Source organism: Desmodus rotundus, chromosome 12, assembly GCF_022682495.2.
Source record: "Desmodus rotundus isolate HL8 chromosome 12, HLdesRot8A.1, whole genome shotgun sequence".
NCBI classification, from domain to species: Eukaryota; Metazoa; Chordata; class Mammalia; order Chiroptera; family Phyllostomidae; genus Desmodus; species Desmodus rotundus.
The window spans coordinates 84,277,978-84,294,361 of NC_071398.1; the positions used below are offsets into that span (position 1 = coordinate 84,277,978).

Consider the following 16,384-nt stretch of genomic DNA (forward strand, 5'->3'; position numbering starts at 1 on the left):
ACTGGGAAGTGCGTGTGAGGAGGAGAGGGACCGTGGAGTGGAAATCATGGACTGTCACAGCCATCAGGCCTCCCCAGCTTTCTTCTTCGGGCTCCATACTGTGAGGGCTTGGGGGACCCTGAATTCCTGTCTCTGGGGGAGGGTGTCAGCTTGAGGCCCTGAAACAGGCCACCTTCCCTTCTACCTGGTACTGAGAAGAGACTATCCCTGCTGGTCCTTGAGGCCTTGAAGGCCACAGGCAGATGTCACCATAGAAGCTCCAGAAGCCACTCAGATTGGGCAGGACAGCAGCACAGCTGAGAGAACAGGCTTTAGGGGCGGGCGGATCTGGATGCAATTCCTGTCTTTAACGCTTGGTCGTCATGGGAACTTGAAGCAATGCTTAGCTTTCCCCAAGTCTTCACTCTGGAACTGGAGCACAGAACTCCTCTGAGCGTGCCCTGAGCTGGCACACCCAGTGCTCAGTGCACGTGGCCCTCGTTTCCGGTGTTCTCCACCCAGCAGAGCAGTGGCCCGGCCTGACGGAGGCTCTGACGTCCAGGAGGTCAGAGCCCAAAGGGCCTTGAATGTCGGCCTTAGTATTAAAAGTCATCTAGTTTCCAGGTGTCACAGACTTAGAAGGACAAGTGACATGCTCAAGGTCACCAGCCAATACATGGTAAACTGAATGAGCCCAGCACTGCCACCCTCCCCACCACGCAGCCCACCCCCGGCTCCCCTGGCCATCACTGACCATTCTGACCCGGAATGGAGGAGAGGGGACCCATGGAGAGGCATGGGTCCACAGGACTGGTCCTCTCCAAAGCAGCTGCTGGCCAGGAAGGCCAGGAAGAACAGTCACCCCAGACCAGGCTCTGCGGTGAGATGCCACAGTATCACGTCTTCCATCCGATCAGAACCCGGGGCAGGTCCCAAAGCCCTCCAGGGTCGTGAGGCAATAGGAGGGGAAGACAGGGTCAATGCTGAGTGCTGTCGCCCTTGGGCAGCCACCCAGCTCAGCCCTGCAGTGAGGGCGGGGAAGGGACTTCTTTCCCACAACCAGCTTTCCAAAGGCATCCTGGCCTCTGGGAAAAGGAGCCCCGGGACCAAGAGATCAAAGTTCCTTTCTGCTCCATCAGCTCCGGGGCACCCACAGAACCCACGGGCTTGCCGAGAGAGCAGAGCAGAAACAACAGGCACAGCCAGGGACTGTCCTGCCCCACCGGCGCTCTGCTTGTCCGAGAGACAGGGCAGCTCCATCTGGACTCATCTTTCTTCCCTCCAGTGCACGCTTTCAATTCTCACAAAGTGACAGTAGGAAAAGCAGAAGCTTTGAAGTCAGAAAAACTGGGTTCAAATCCTGGCTTTGCCATTTTTCTTTTTGTTTTTTAAAGAAAGGTATTTTTTCTATTTATTCAAGTTTTCTTTTTTAAAGAAGTTTTTATTTCTTTATTTGTGTATTTATTTATTGATTTGAGAGAGAGAGAGAGAGAGAGAGCGGGGGTGGGGGGAACATCCATTTATTGTTCCACTTACTTATACATTCATTGGTTGATTCTTTTATGTGCCCTTACTGGGGATCGAACCTGTAACCTTAGCATACTGGGATGATGCTCCAACTGAGCTACTCGGTCAGGGTAGCTTTGCTATTCTTAATTATGTGAGCCGGGGCAGTTAATAAAATTAACTGGGCCTCTGTGTCCTTACCCCTTTCAACAGAAGTAGCAGCAGGGTAGTAGGCGAGCCTAGGTGAAGCAGGGATACAGGACCAGGTGCGTTGAGAAGGGCTGTAAATTTTTGTGCTCAACGCTCATTCAAGTCACCATAGCTGGTGCTGTGATGTCGGCGTGTTACTGTTATTATCTCAGGTGCTTAACCAAACCAAAGTATCGCTCCTTTTAAGTTGGGATCAGTTAAGATTAGTTCAGTTTTTCCTTTTGAACTGTCAACTCTCAACTGACTGTCCTAATGGAGGAAGACCAGGAGCACGAAGAGCTGTGCAAAGCCAACTGAATTTGGCTTTGAATGTGTCATAAGGCATTTTTGCAGTAGTGTTATCTTTGTTTTCCTCATTCGAACAATGAAAGGAATCGGTATTCCCTAAGTACTTACAAATGGATGATAAAAGGAGAAGTGTAGTTGAAAAAACTGAAAAGCAGAGGAAAACTGACCTAAGGTTACATTGTGGCTTATAGAAAACACAAAAAGGAGATAATTCTCAAGTGCATAATAGAAAGTCCACTTATCTTCATTCTTTCCAATAGCACCAAATTTCCTTCACTTTATTGAAATGCACCTAGAATAATAAATGCAACTCTTGGAAAACAACAGAGATTTGCGGCCACTTCCATTTTTCAGATGGGAAAACTGATGCCTGGGGAGGTGGCTACCTGCAGCTCTGCCCAGGTCAGCTGATGATTTAGGCACACACCTTTGCTCAGCATTTCCAGGACCTCTCTGATGAATAAGATTACTTGAGTACTTGTGAAAATGCAGGCTTCCATAACCAGAGACATTGAAGTTAAGAACAATCTAACAATAGCCAGAGGGGAGTGGGGAGGGGATGGTGGGGAGAGGGGTTTTCAGGAACTACTATAAAGGACACATGGACAAAACCAAGGGGGAGGGTGGAGACAGGGGAGGGAGGTGGGTTTGGCTGAGGTGGGGTGAAGAGGTGGGGAGAAAATGCAGACAACTGTAACTGAACAATTAAAAAAAAGAAAGAAAGAAAATTCAGGCTTCCGGGCTCTCTATACCCTTCCCCCAAATTCTCATTCTGCAGGTCTAGGGTGGAGGCTGGGAATCTTTGAACAATCACCTCATGAGATTCTTATCAGGACCAAGACTAAAGTGAGGCCACAAAACTGCCTTGGGCACAGAACTGAAGGGGAAGTTAAAAAGTCAGTAATTGAGGTAAATGATAGTTTATTTAATGCAATATTTTAAAAAATAAAAATTCAGGCAAAAAGTCCATGATGAACAAAATATCAAAGTCTGAATAAGCGCAGGACTGGTAGCAGTGCTGAGCCGTCTTGGGCCGTCCTAGCCTGAGGCAGAAGGAACATCAGTAATTCTGGCGACCTCACCCAGGGTGGCCCTGCTTCTTAACATCCTGTTTGGGAAATTCCACCCTGGACAGTTAGACTTCCAGTTCTTCTTTTCTCCAGGAGGCAGACCCTGCCTTTCCAATTTTTCAAATAATGGCTCTTAATTGCTAGTCTTTGAGCAAGGCTGATCTGGAAGCCATCAAAATCTCTGGAGGCAGGACCTGGACATGTAAAACTACCCAGGTGAATTCTGAGGCACAGCCAGGTGTGAGAACAAGTGCCCTAGGAGGGCCCCCAGGTCTCCCCAGGAAAGCTGGCAGATAAGTGGTTTATCTGAGCCTGTTGCCCTCCTTACCTTCTCAGTGTCAATGCCTCTGGACATGGACCAGGTGGACACGATATAATCCATGACTCGCTCACTCAATCCCTTTGGCACCTGGTAGAGCTTCAGGAAGTCCCGAACGCTGTTGAGCATCTCATGGTACCTGTTGGTGTTGGCGTACATCTGTTGGAAAATGGTTGTCACGTTCCCGAAGATGGTGGCATAAAGGAGTGCTAGAGACAGGAGGAGGAGAAGAAACAACACGTGAGCAGGCCCTGAACCAGGGCCCGAGAATGCCCACCTTGCCCACGGCAGGCCAGTGGTCAGAGCTGCCTTCCGCCGGACAGACGGCTCTGACCTTCCCACGAGAACCTCACCCCAGGAGCCTCTGGGAGTGGACCCCAAACAAGAGTCTCCTAACACCAGACCAGCAGGACAAAGCCAGGGTGGACGTGAGCTGATGTGACTGGGGCCAGAGCTAGGACACAGAGAGCGATGGGGGATGGGGTGGGTACAGCTGGACTGCTTCACTTGTAAAGCCACAGAGAGTGCGAGCCATGGCTGAGGCCACCAGTCAGATGTGTTCCTATGGGCTCCGTATCAACCCAAATCCAAACCTACCAGCAAGTAATCTGTATCAAACCCTGGCTTGGGCCCAGCACTATGCTACCTGCCGGGGACAGGAGGGTGAATGAGACACCGAGTCCTGGCCCTCACACAGCAAACAGCGTAGCAGGACAGGCCTGGAATGCGCAATCACAAATAAATAAATCATAGCCAGTCTGCCGAGGGCGATGAAGGAAGTTCTAGCTTTACTTTGCACTCATTGTTCAGGATGTTAACACAGCAATGCATTTCGCTGTCATGTGAGTCCTGGGGGCGGGGGGAGCATGGCCTTAATGCGGTGAGAATACAATCAGACGGCCGCTGAGAGCTAGCAAGGACACACTCTGCGCTCCTGCTGCCGCTCTGACGTTAGTGTCCTGGAGGACGACCCTAATGTCATCACAACACCCCACCTTCCGCCTCTCCCGCCTGTTGCCCTGGGATGCTGAACTCAGTGCCCACACTGCTGGGAAACCTCCCCACAAGGGCGACCGTGACTCCCAGCCATGTCTGCAGAGCTCCTATTACATGTGCTTCTTTCTTGACAAAGTATGAGTTGCTTGAAGACTGGGCCCATCTTTTCCTTGCCACTGCATCCCCAGGAGCTAACACTATACCAGCACCCAATAAATATTTGTCAGATTCGTGCATGTCACACACATTTTTGCTCTGGCTTTTTTAAAAACAAGCCACATGTACAATAAACTGCACATGTTCAAAGGATACAACCAGATAACCTTTGACATATGTATGCACCCCTAAAACCATTACCATAATCAAGATAGTGGACATCTCCATCACCCCCAAAAGGTTTGTCGTGTCCCTTTATAGCCTCTCCACCCCCTCCTGCTTCTCCCTACTCTCCACCTTCCCCTTGCTGAGCAGCCACGGGTGTTTTCTGTCACCATAGATTAGCTTGCATTTCCATATGCTTATATAAATGGAGTCATCCACTATGCACTTTTTCAAAACATCTTTATTAAGATAGAATCCATATACCATAAATACATCTATAAAAGTATACAATTCAATGGCTTTTAGTGTATTGACAGAGCTGTGCAATCGTCACTGCGTCTAAGTTTAGATGATTTTCACCCCCCAGAGAAACCCTGTACCCATTCGCAGTCATTTGTCCGCCCCCCTCCCGTCCCCTAGCCAACCACTTGTGGCCTCTATAGATTTGTCTGTTCTGGACATTTCATATAAATTAAATTATGCAATATGTGGCCTTCTGTGGCTAGCTTCTTTCATTTATCACAAGGTTTTCACGGTGTATCCTTTTACTGTTGAATAATATTCCATTGTACAGATACGCCCCTTTTCATTTATCCACTCATCAGTTCATGGGCATCGGGGTCATTTCCACTTCTTGGCTGTTATGAGTGATGCTCCTATAAATACTCACATATGAAGTTTTGTATTAACGTGTTTTTATTTCTCATGGGTAACACACCTAGCAGGGGGGTTGTTAGGTCACGTGGTAACTCTGTGTTGAATATTTCGAAGAACTGCAGCATTTGACAGTCTCACCAATGGTGTATGAGGGGTCCCCCTGTCTCCAACATCCTACCAACACGTGTCATTATCTGTTGTTTTCATTACTATTACCCTCCTAATGAGTGTGATCTGCTCGCTCACTGTGGCTTTGATTTGCATTTCCCTGATGGCTAATGAGGTAAATTAAATATCTTTTCATGTGCCTGTTGGCCATTCATATACCTTCGAAGAAAAGTTCACTCAAATCTTTTGCCTATTTTTCAGTTAGGTTGTTTGTCTTTTTATTATTGAGTTGCAAGTGTTCTTTACATGAACATATAAAGAATTTTATTTATATATACAAATTCTTTATTGGATATATGATTTGCAGATACTTTCTCACATCCTATGGGTTGTCTTTTCACTTTCTTGACAGTATCATTTTTGCACCATAAAAGTTTTTAGTTTTAAGGTAGTCCAATTTATCTTTATATTTTTTAATTTATTGACTAGTTTCCTTCATTCAGCATAATTATTTTGAGATTCATCCATGTTGGTGCATGTGTCAACAATGGCTCATTTATCTTTTTAAGAAAGAAAAATGTTATGTTGAAATAACTATAAATTCACAGAAAGTTGTAAAGGTAGTACAGGGAGATTCTACAAACCCCTCACCTTGCCTCCCCATTGGTTACATGTCACATAACAACGGTACCAATATCAAAACCAAGAGATTTGCATTGCTCTAAAGTATGCGTATAATCCTGTCATTTTAGCACATGTGTAGACTCGTGTAACCAGCACCACATTCAGAACACAGAACTGTCAGTCGTCACAGAGACCTCCCTGGTGCTACTCATGCTTCCCCTGGAAACCCCCAATCTCTTCTTTTTTATAATTATTGAAGCAGGGTGCAGCCAAGAGGAGGGCCCCAAGAAGGGATTTGTAATGGGGTCCAGAACTCAAGGTGTCCAGGAAATATTAGAAAAATATATATAGGATGTCCTCACCCCCACAAGCCTGAGGATGGGACACATGGAACAGGGCCATTCGGAGCTGTTTGGGGTAGCAAGAGCTTTGCAGCTAACCCCTGGCACAGTCATTTAACATATCTATAACCTTTAACTGGTTTCATGGACATGTTAAATAGCTGTGGCCATGCTTTGAGCCAGGGGATGGGAGTGACTTCCACCCAAGGTGGGACTGGGAAGCAACTCCCCCTGGTTACAGGGCCTGCGTGAGAGCTTGGAGATGATTGGCTCCACACCATGGGGCCACACCTGCCCAGACTTACTATGGCAGCCCAGTACAGCTGGAAGAATACGGGGATGCTGGCAGGTGTAGCTGACTGTAGGAGGAGTCGGAAATGGGGCTGCAAAGGAAGATGGGCGCTGGGATTTAAACCTAGGCCTGGCAGCCATAGGGGTAGTATACCACGCGGTCTGAAGTAAATGAGAGAACCACGAGGTTCTGAGGGGAAAGGAAGAGGGCCATGAGGTTCTGAAGTAAAAGGGAGAGGGCCACGAGGATCTGGAGTAAATAGGAAGGACCATGCGGTTCTGAGGGGAAAAGAAGAGGACCACACGGTTCTGAAGGAGAGTAGAGAGGACCACGAGGTTTTGGAGTGCTTTTTTTTGCCACGCGGCTTAGGCAGCAGGAGAGACTTTGCCGGGAAGAAAGGGGAGGAAGGACTCTTGCTGGTGGGCCATGAGAAGGTGCCACATGGCTTTGGATTAACTGGAGATCGCAGCAGCCACACAGCTGATGGTGCCGGGAGCCTGAATCACGGACTTCTACTTGTTTTACTGAGACACGGTACCCTGGACTGGGCACAGGGAGAGGGAAGGACTGTGCATCTGTGGGTATTCTAGAGGACTTTAGTATCTTATTGAAGACATTAAGCCATTACTCTAAGTCTGTGTAACTTTTAAATAAACAATTCCTTTCCTTTTCACCAGCCTCTGGCATTGAGAGACTTTCCTCTGGCGGCGGGCATTGTGAACCTAGCAGGTGTGTGTGGGGGGAGGAACCTCCAGAGACAGAAAGGGAGGGATCCTTTCTGTAATAATTTATCGTGAACCACCCCCCGCCTTGCTCTGTAACATTATGTCATTTCAAGAGTGTTATATACATAGAATCATCCTGTATGTGCTCTTTTGAGACTGGCTTTGTCCACTTAGCAAAATACCCTTGTGGCCCATCTACGTTGCTGCATATATAAATAGTTCACCCCTTTTCATTGATGAACACTACCCCATGGTATGAACACACCACATCATTATTTTCAAATAATCTTAGGCTTCACTGACACACTAAGGGAGGGAAAAAACAGAGAGTGAGAGGAAGCCCTGGATCCAGAGGTACGGGAGGGCTAGCGTCAGCTGGGTCTGCTCAGCAGCGGCTGCCTGAAAAACCGAGGGCACAAATCCACCTGAAGAGAATTGTGAACGAGGATCACAAAGTGCCGCCAGCTCTGAAGAGCTACCAGGGAGCGCTGTAGACCTGAACAAAAGGAGGCAGATGAAAGGCAACAGTCAAAGCCTGAATAATGCAGACACCAGCTCTTCTAAGCTCACAAACAGCATCATACACCACAGGGGCAAAGCACCTATTCCCCCGCCCCAGTCATGCCACCGAGTGGGCTCAGCACCAGCCTCCCAGGGCCCGGGTGGCTCCTGTGCCCAGTCAGACTGAGCCCAACCCAGTCACCCCGCGTGGCAGTCCTGCCTCAGCTCTGTTGTCTGGTCCACAGTCGGCCAGAGGTCACGCATGAAGAGTGCAGGTGCTTTCCGCAGGACGGCTGCCAGGAAGCTAATTTAATCTTGAGCATAAAAAATAGTTACACCAAATCAATACAGAAAGAACAGCTCTCTTGCTAATGACCTGAGAACCAGGCGCAGGTCTGAGACCATGGCGTCCTAGTCACAGTCACAGCCGGGCTACCGCATTCCGTCATTCCCAGCCCAGGGCTGCTCCCGGCCCGGTCTGGTTCTGAGTCTGGAAGGTCAAGGGTCCCCGGGAGGGCCTTGTTCAATTATCATTGTTATTGTAAAATGTTATGATTCCTAGAAATGGATGATTCTGTTCTCAATGCCCCTTCTCTAATTTTATTATTATTATTCTGATTGGGGACTGAACCTGAAACCTAGGTATGTGCCCTGACTGGGAATCGAACCCACACCCTTCTGGTGTATGGAATGATGCTCAGACCAACTGAGCCACCCACCAGGGCCCTTCTCTAATTGTATTTGAAGGGGGTTGTGTTTTCCACGTATACATTTTTTTACTGATATCTCACATATAAAGCATTATGCCCTTAAATACAACCTAACTGGGAGAGCAGATGCGTAAGTCCAACCACCACCGGAGCAGACACCTGAACAGGACGCGGGAGGAGGGGAGGAGCGAGCAGCAGGCACGTCACTGTCGTGACTGAGGTGACTGAGCATCGGTGCAGAGGAAGCCTTGGGTGACTCTAATCAGCAACTGGTCGGCCCTTCCATTCTGGGGAGGAAGGAAGGAGACCTCTCCAACCCGAGACAAAATGCTGATTTGGATATGAGGTTTATTTCTGTACCTGAGTGGTTTACAGTTAATGTTATACCATATCAAGAGTTTTAGGTCTCATCCAAAGAACAGTGAGATAGTATTCTCTGGCCCTTAAATGGACATTGTTATGTGGAATTTGGGGGGAAGAATGGCAAAAGTTTGTTTTCCTTTTTAAAATTTAGTATAGATAATACACACAAAGTTTAAGGAGCCAATTGTCCTAGACATTTAAAAATTTCTTATTCTCCTAGGCCATCTTTCTTTTCACGCAATTTTCTATTCTGCAGAAGCACCCTCTTGCACTGTATTAGCCAATTGTTTTGCTATTGATCTCCATATTTCAATGCCATGCCCAAACTGCTACGTCCTGATATTTCCGTTGTAACCATTGACCTCTGAGAATTTAGCTCTTTTTCTTACCTCACCTCCAATCTCACCCTCCCAACATAATTCTACCATTATATTGGTTAAATAATTACCTATGTTGACATTATTATAGATAAATGAATGCTAGTCACAGCTAAGCCGTGTACTATACTGTGGTTACCTTTCCTTTTCCTGTTTTCTTTTTGTGGTAGCCAATAATGGTATATTTGTCTTTTCTTGTTTAGTTTACTTATCGCCAATTTGACTCCAAACTCTCCCACAGATCAATGTGTCTTCTCAATATATCAAAACACATCAGAGAGTTTATCAACTTCATTTCTGTAAAGAAATCTCTCCTGGAGGCTTCTGGACTGTGGCTTTGCATCCATGTGGGCAGCTCTGTCCGGCGTCCTGGGTAGTCCCTTCCTTTAGGATTCGGGTGAGATCCCAATCCCTGTATCCCACGTCTTCCTGCCTCTTGGTTTACCCCTTTTTGTTGGTAGAAGGCATTTTCTAACAGCTTTCAGAGAGAGGATATATGGGAGCACAGTTTTTGAGAACTAATGTTTACTCTTAAAGTCAGTTAATAGCTTGGCTGGGTGTAGAATTCCAGAGTAGAAGTCATTTCTCTCAGAATTTGGAAGCATTTCTCCGTTGTGCTCCTTTGTTATTGAGAAGTCAAAAGCATTCAGATCTTTCATCCTTCAAGTTGAACTTGTTTTTTTTCTCTCTAGAAACTCTTTTTCTTCAATGATCTAAAAATTCAGAATAATGGACCTTTTACTATGGTTCACTTTTTATCCATTATGCTAGGCCTTCAATAGAGCCTTTCAACCTGGAAATTTATGCCCTTCGAAGAAATTTTCTTTTCTCTCTTCTCTCTCCCCTCCTCTCCTGACCCCTCCTCCCTCTCCCCCTCCCCTTCCCCTCCTCCCTCCCCTTCCCCCTTCTTCTTCTCCCTCCAGCACATCAAAGTGGGGTGAAGCATAACAAGGATACTTTTTATTTCTAGTCAGCTTTCTTTTGTCACTTGGAACAAAATTCTTCACACTTTCTCAAAAGGTAAGAGAGAAGGGAAACTGAGGGACTGTTCTATTGTATGAACCCAGGGTGGAGGGCAACCCTAGTCAACATAAAGGCAGTGGAAAAGGAAGCAGGTAGCTCAGCCCCTAGGGTCTTTGGTGGAAGAGCAAAGAGACTCAGGAGTGTGTTTCACAGGCCACAGGTCTTAGCCCCTGGCTATTCTCACTTACACTGAACCTGCTGTCTAGTTCCCCATTCTTCTGAACTCCCCAGTCTCTAGACTCAGTAGCCAAACTCCTCCCCTTCCCTCATCTCTTTCCCTTTGGGTCTTCTACTTCAGGGCCCAGAGGCTGGATGGGCACCCAGTCTGCCTGCTGCCAAAGGGAAGTGATGAAGGGAAGAACCCGTCTCTGAGTTAGCAGGGCATCTCTGGCGCTGTAGGAGGCCAGCTTCTACAGAGCTGTTAGAACCTCACCAGCAGACTTTTGCTAATCGGTGGGTTAAGTAGAACTTCTGGCTCCTCTAGCAAGGTGGCCATTATTTGTAAAATTATTTCTATTGCAAAATGCACTCTAACTTCTAATTAACAACTTGCAGAGTATAATTTATCCCTAAACTCGAGGAGGCTGAAATAAATAAGTAAATAAATAAATAGCTTCCTCTGCAAGTGTATCAAAGCTTAGAGACACAGGAAGTACTAAAATGAGTCTTTTTCCTTTTTGTAACAATAAAAAAATGATTGCCCTCTGTCGGTAGTTTATGGGTCTACCCAAACCAACTTTTTTTGCAAAGTTCCTGATGATACATTAAAGTCAGATTTAAATATGACTCTACCATTAAGCCTGCGTTTGTTTCTGCAGTCTTAATTCCCAGCAAAGGCCACGAGGCCTTTGGTAGCGCCTCCTCTGGAAACTCCATTCGGCAACGATGGGGACATGCTGGTCACGGAGCACGGGTCCCTAGGAAGGCAGCTGCATTGACTCTCTCACATGTCTCCCGGCCCTTGTGCCAAATTACAGGAAAAGGCTAAAGAGGCCTGAGATGAGTGAATACACAGGGGGTATGAGTGACTACTGATACAACAGACAAATCAGGAAAAAACACTAACTGAAAAGAAAATTCTTAAAAATGGAGGTAGGCTTTCAAAGTCACCCTGGCAACAGATTTCCCTGACCCTTCCTTTTTGCCCAGTGTTAATGCAATGTAAACACAGAACATGGTATTACTTTAAGGTGTATAACACACCGATTGGATGTATGTATATATTGAGAAGTGACCACCACCATAAATTTAGTTAACGTCCATCACCTCACGTAGTTATTGGGTTATCTCTTTGATGGTTTCTTCCTCTCCATTTCCTTTCTGTTTCTCATATCACCTGTTATTCAAATGTTGGACTCAGGGGTTAATCTAATGTTCTTATCTTTCTCTCCTGTTTTCTATCACCTTATAAAAGATTTCTTCAACTTTTACCTTCTATCTCCTTTGTTTAATTTTTATTTGCTATCATACTTGCAATTTCCACAAAACTTTTTGTTTCCTGAATGTTCTTTTTCAGTAGCATTTTGTTCTGTTTCATCCATGTAATATCTTCTCTTGTTTTCTAAGGCTATCAGCAACAAATACAGGGCCCGGCACAAATAACGCCCCCCCTTTTTTTTACATAAAAGCCTTTTATTACAAAATCATAAGCATGTGATTCTGTAACATAACAATATCACACTCAAGCACACCATGTGACATTTTAAATGAAATGTTCAAACTGCTGTCCATCTCGTGCGAGACATTCCCGTACCCCACCAAACACACTCAGTGGCTTTATTTCAGCTGGACCCTGTATATTTTTAAGTTTTCTTCTCCCTGCTTGGTGTTTGTTTCCTCACTTGATTTTTGTTTGCCTGACTTTCATCTTAAAAAGATGTGGTGATCCTTAGGTGCATATATTTTAAAGTGGGGCCCTAGAAAACTGCTTAAAAGCTTTGGATCAACAAGAAGGCCGCCTACTGTGAGAATTCACTGCAGGGGGGCCTGGCTGGAGGCGGTGCTGAGGAATCCTTAGTGCCATCAACTTTAGGATCATCCTTTTAAACTTCGCAGAATGCCCCCCAAAATTTATATTTCTAACAAGTTCCCAGGTGATACTCTTACTGCCGGGAACTTTCAGAAGCAAATACTACAACTTTCTATTTTCTATTGCAGTTCATGTTTTATTTCAGAATATGATGCCAAACTCTACGGCAACAAACATTGGTTTAATTTGCTCTTCCTTGTCGGTTGGATTACTCACCGTTTATTTTTCTGAGAGTAGGTTTAGGCACATCAAAAGGAAAAAGTAGCTTATTTAGAAAGAGCCCATTTTCTGAATATAGATAATAAATTATTCTCTCTCTTTCTTTGTCTCTCTCCTTCTCGTCTTCCTTCAACTCTGCTCACACGCTGGCTCTCTCGCCACGCCCAGATCTCCTAGGGACCAACAGGAAAGACTGAGGCAGTATAAGCCCTTTCCAATCCCTGCTTTTAAATCAAATAGTGCCTGAAATAAAATATCTGTTGAAACTATGCCTAACTGCTACTTATTTTAATGAGACTTAATTACTTCATTTCTCTTGAAGAAAAAAAAGAAACTCTTTTTTTATATAAATTTCCCTTAAAATAAAATCAGCAGTCTTTTATGATCCTTGATTTCCCATTAGGCTGCTGATTAGGACGAGCTTCTCATCGAGTCAGGTAGCTGCACTGGTGGGTTTGGGGGGAAGGTCACGAGCACACACAACATTGGCATCGAGAGCTCAGAGCAGTCCAGACCCACCCTCTCACTTCCATTCCAAGACATTAAAGAGATACAGCAAGAAGGGTCTGCCAAGGCAGGGGAGCTGAGCAGTGGACTCTTCTGCTTTCTGTGTTGAAGGCAGCCCAGCAAATCCTGACAGGGGAGCCCAGTGACTTCTGCACCCACATATTATCTCCTGAGAAGGAAAGAAAGATGAGGTCTTAAAGTTATACTCTCCTGGGCTCAAATTCCAGCTCAGCCACTGAGAGCTGTGTGGCCAGAAACAAATTATTTCTTTTTCCCTTTGTTTCTGTCAGTTTGACAAAAGGAAAACCACGTGCTCACGTCCCTGGGTTGGTGGGGGAATTAAATGAGATACTATGTGTAAGTACCCAGACCACTGGGCTGGGACACAGAGACCCTTCACGTTATCTTCTCTCTCAGTGAATTGCCCTGGAGTCAACTGTCAAGAACACGCACATCTGAGAACACTCCGTTAAGACAATAACCTCGAATACCTAGCTCGAATGGTGACGATGGTCTTCTCATTACATAAATGGACTCAAAATTTATCATTATAGGAAAACATTGGAATCCAGAGAGAGCTGTTTTAAACCAAGCCCATGATACACAGAAGCCTTTGAAGAAGTCTCAGCATTCCATAAATGCTGTATCTTTGACACATCAGCTGAAATACTGACGGCTTACTCATGGATTGAAGCTGCCCATGGATTAGGAAGGGTGGAAGGAGGGTAAGCAGGAGGGGTGGCGGCCGTGGGGCGGGCGTGGGCCTGGGAGCCACATTAGCCCTTACTCTATTTCATACGGCCTTCACGACAGCGACTGCCGTGTTCTTGCTCTCGCTGCTGTTACTGCCTTTGCTGGTTCTAATGTGAGGATGATGGAGTGGGTGTGAGGATAATGTTTATATTGGCACGGCAACCGGCGACTAACTTTTAAAATCCCATGTCCTGTGACTTGAAATCCATAGCTATGAGTCTTGGGAAGAAATGGGTAGTAACAATGGGGAGAAAGGAAGTAACTAACTACCCGTTCCATGGCAGGGGGAAGACAAGGAGTGCACTTTGGAAACCAAAAGCTGCAATTTGGGATCCTGCTTCCACTCCCAACCACAGGATAACCAATCACCCTCTCTAATTTCATCACATATAATGAGTTAATAATCACCTTATAGTTTAATATGGTTTAATTAGTGGGATAATATATGTAAAATGCTTATCACAGTACCTGGTACATAATAAAAGCTTCATAAATAATAACAATAATTAATAGCAGGGTGGTTAAGGTTACCCCCAGGTTCTTAATTCCACAAACATTAACTGAACACTCAGGTGAGTCATCTGTTTTGCTGGGAAGCAACATGGTATTATGAAAATAATCTGGGCTCTGAAAAGAAGGAACCCTGGATTTGAATTATGGGCCCTGACACTAATTCAAGCCCAAAGAGGGTAAGATCCAGCACTTGGACTTTCTGCAAAGATTCAATGAATTTACATGACAAATGCAATCACAATGCTGGCATGGGGTAGATCTGAAATAAATCTTTTATTTCTTTCTGGAGCCACCCAGTATTAACTTCTCTCCATCAGTCACCCCTGGATTCTAGTCCCTCTAGCCTTGGCTTCGAGTGGATGCATCCTACTCTTATATGCAGCTTGTGCTTTTCATTAAATAAAAGACTTTCTGGACAGCAGGACATGTGGCGGGGCCCTTGCAGGGGCACCTTCCTCTGCATCCCGTGGATGCTCAGTACATGCTGCTCTGTAACCATTGAAGAGATTGTCCCAAAGAGGTGAGTTTGCTCAGGTTCAGTTGTAGAATGTAAGGGTTCTGGACCCAAAGGAACGTGGGTGGGGTTTTTCCATACACTACCTCCAATTCTCCAACACCAGCTGAGTGCCCTACAGTTCAATTCCATTCTGAGAGCATCGATTCCACAAGCTAAGGGCTCAGTCTCACAGACCACCCTCCACTTCAGATGCCAAGCGTAAGTCCAGGTGGTTACCTGTGCTTCTGACCCACTAGCTATAAACGAGAGGTTTCCACGACCCCCTTTCGTGGGTCTGATGAATTTTCTAGAGTATCTCACAGAGCTCAGGAACCCATTTACTCATTAGAATACTGGGGTTTTATTATTTTTATTATTATTGATTTTTAGAGAAAGAGAGGAAGAGAGAGAAACATTGATTTGTTGTTCCACTTATTTATGCATTTATTGGTGGATTCTTGTATGTGCCCTGACCAGGGCACAAACCCGCAACCTTAGCCTATCAGGATGGCGCTCCAAGCAACCAAGTGACTCAGCCAGGGATTACCGGTTTATTACAAAGGATGTTAAAGGATATGAATCAAGAGCCAGAGGAAGAGCTACATAGGGCAAGGCTCCTGCACGCTGGCACGTGGACGTGTTCTGGGTCTCCAACATGGAAGCTCCCCAAACCCCATCCTTTTTGGGGTTTTGTGGAGGCTTCATTACGTAGGCATGGTTAATTAAATCATTGGCCAATGGTGACTGAACTCAATCTGCAGCATCTGGGGGAAGGAGACTGAAAGTTCCAATCCTCCAAGCACGTGGTTGAGGTAGGAGGGAGATACTAAGCCACACTGAGGAAGCAGAAAGAGGATATGGAGGCAGCCACCTGGACCCCACCAGACAGAACAACGGCAATAAGGCCAGGGGACAGTGGGAGAGCGACCCCACAGGTCAGCAATGCAGCAGTCCCTGCTTACCTGCGGTTTCACTTTCCAAGGAAGCTCTCTAGACCCCATGGTTATCCACGGTAAAAATTCCAGAAATAAACAATCCATAAGGCTTAAGTTGTGCTCTGTTCTAAGTAATGTGATGAAATTTTGAGCTGTCCAGCTCCCTCCCACCCAGGACGTGAGCCGTCCCGTTGTTCAGCAGTCCACGTTGCATACACTGCGCTCAGTGACCGTCTCGGTTATCAGATTGACTGTCGTGTGTATTCTACTTAATAATGGTCCCAGAGTGCGAGAGTAGTGATGCTGGCAGCTCAGGTATGCCAACAGGACACTGAGAAGTGCTTCTTTTGTGAAAAGGTATCTATGGATAGGTAAAAATACAGTACACAGCATAGAGGGTTTGGTACTATCCACGGTTTCAGGCATCCACTAGGGGTGTTAGAACGTATCCCCCAGAAATAAGAGGGGCAACTGACTATACCTCGATGCACCGGACACTTTGATGGGAACGACTACTACTCG

General features: G+C 45.9%; 1 protein-coding gene across 2 annotated transcripts in view; it reads right to left on the reverse strand.

Moving 5' to 3' along the window:
* The window catches only part of KCNH1 (potassium voltage-gated channel subfamily H member 1), a 308,219-nt gene that overhangs the window by 92,905 nt on the left and 198,930 nt on the right, over nt 1-16,384 (reverse strand). For both annotated transcript variants that reach the window (XM_024551338.3, XM_045188348.2), the window contains exon 8: nt 3,382-3,581. In XM_024551338.3, the coding sequence (XP_024407106.2) occupies nt 3,382-3,581 (200 nt within the window). The remainder of the gene's footprint in view (nt 1-3,381; nt 3,582-16,384) is intronic.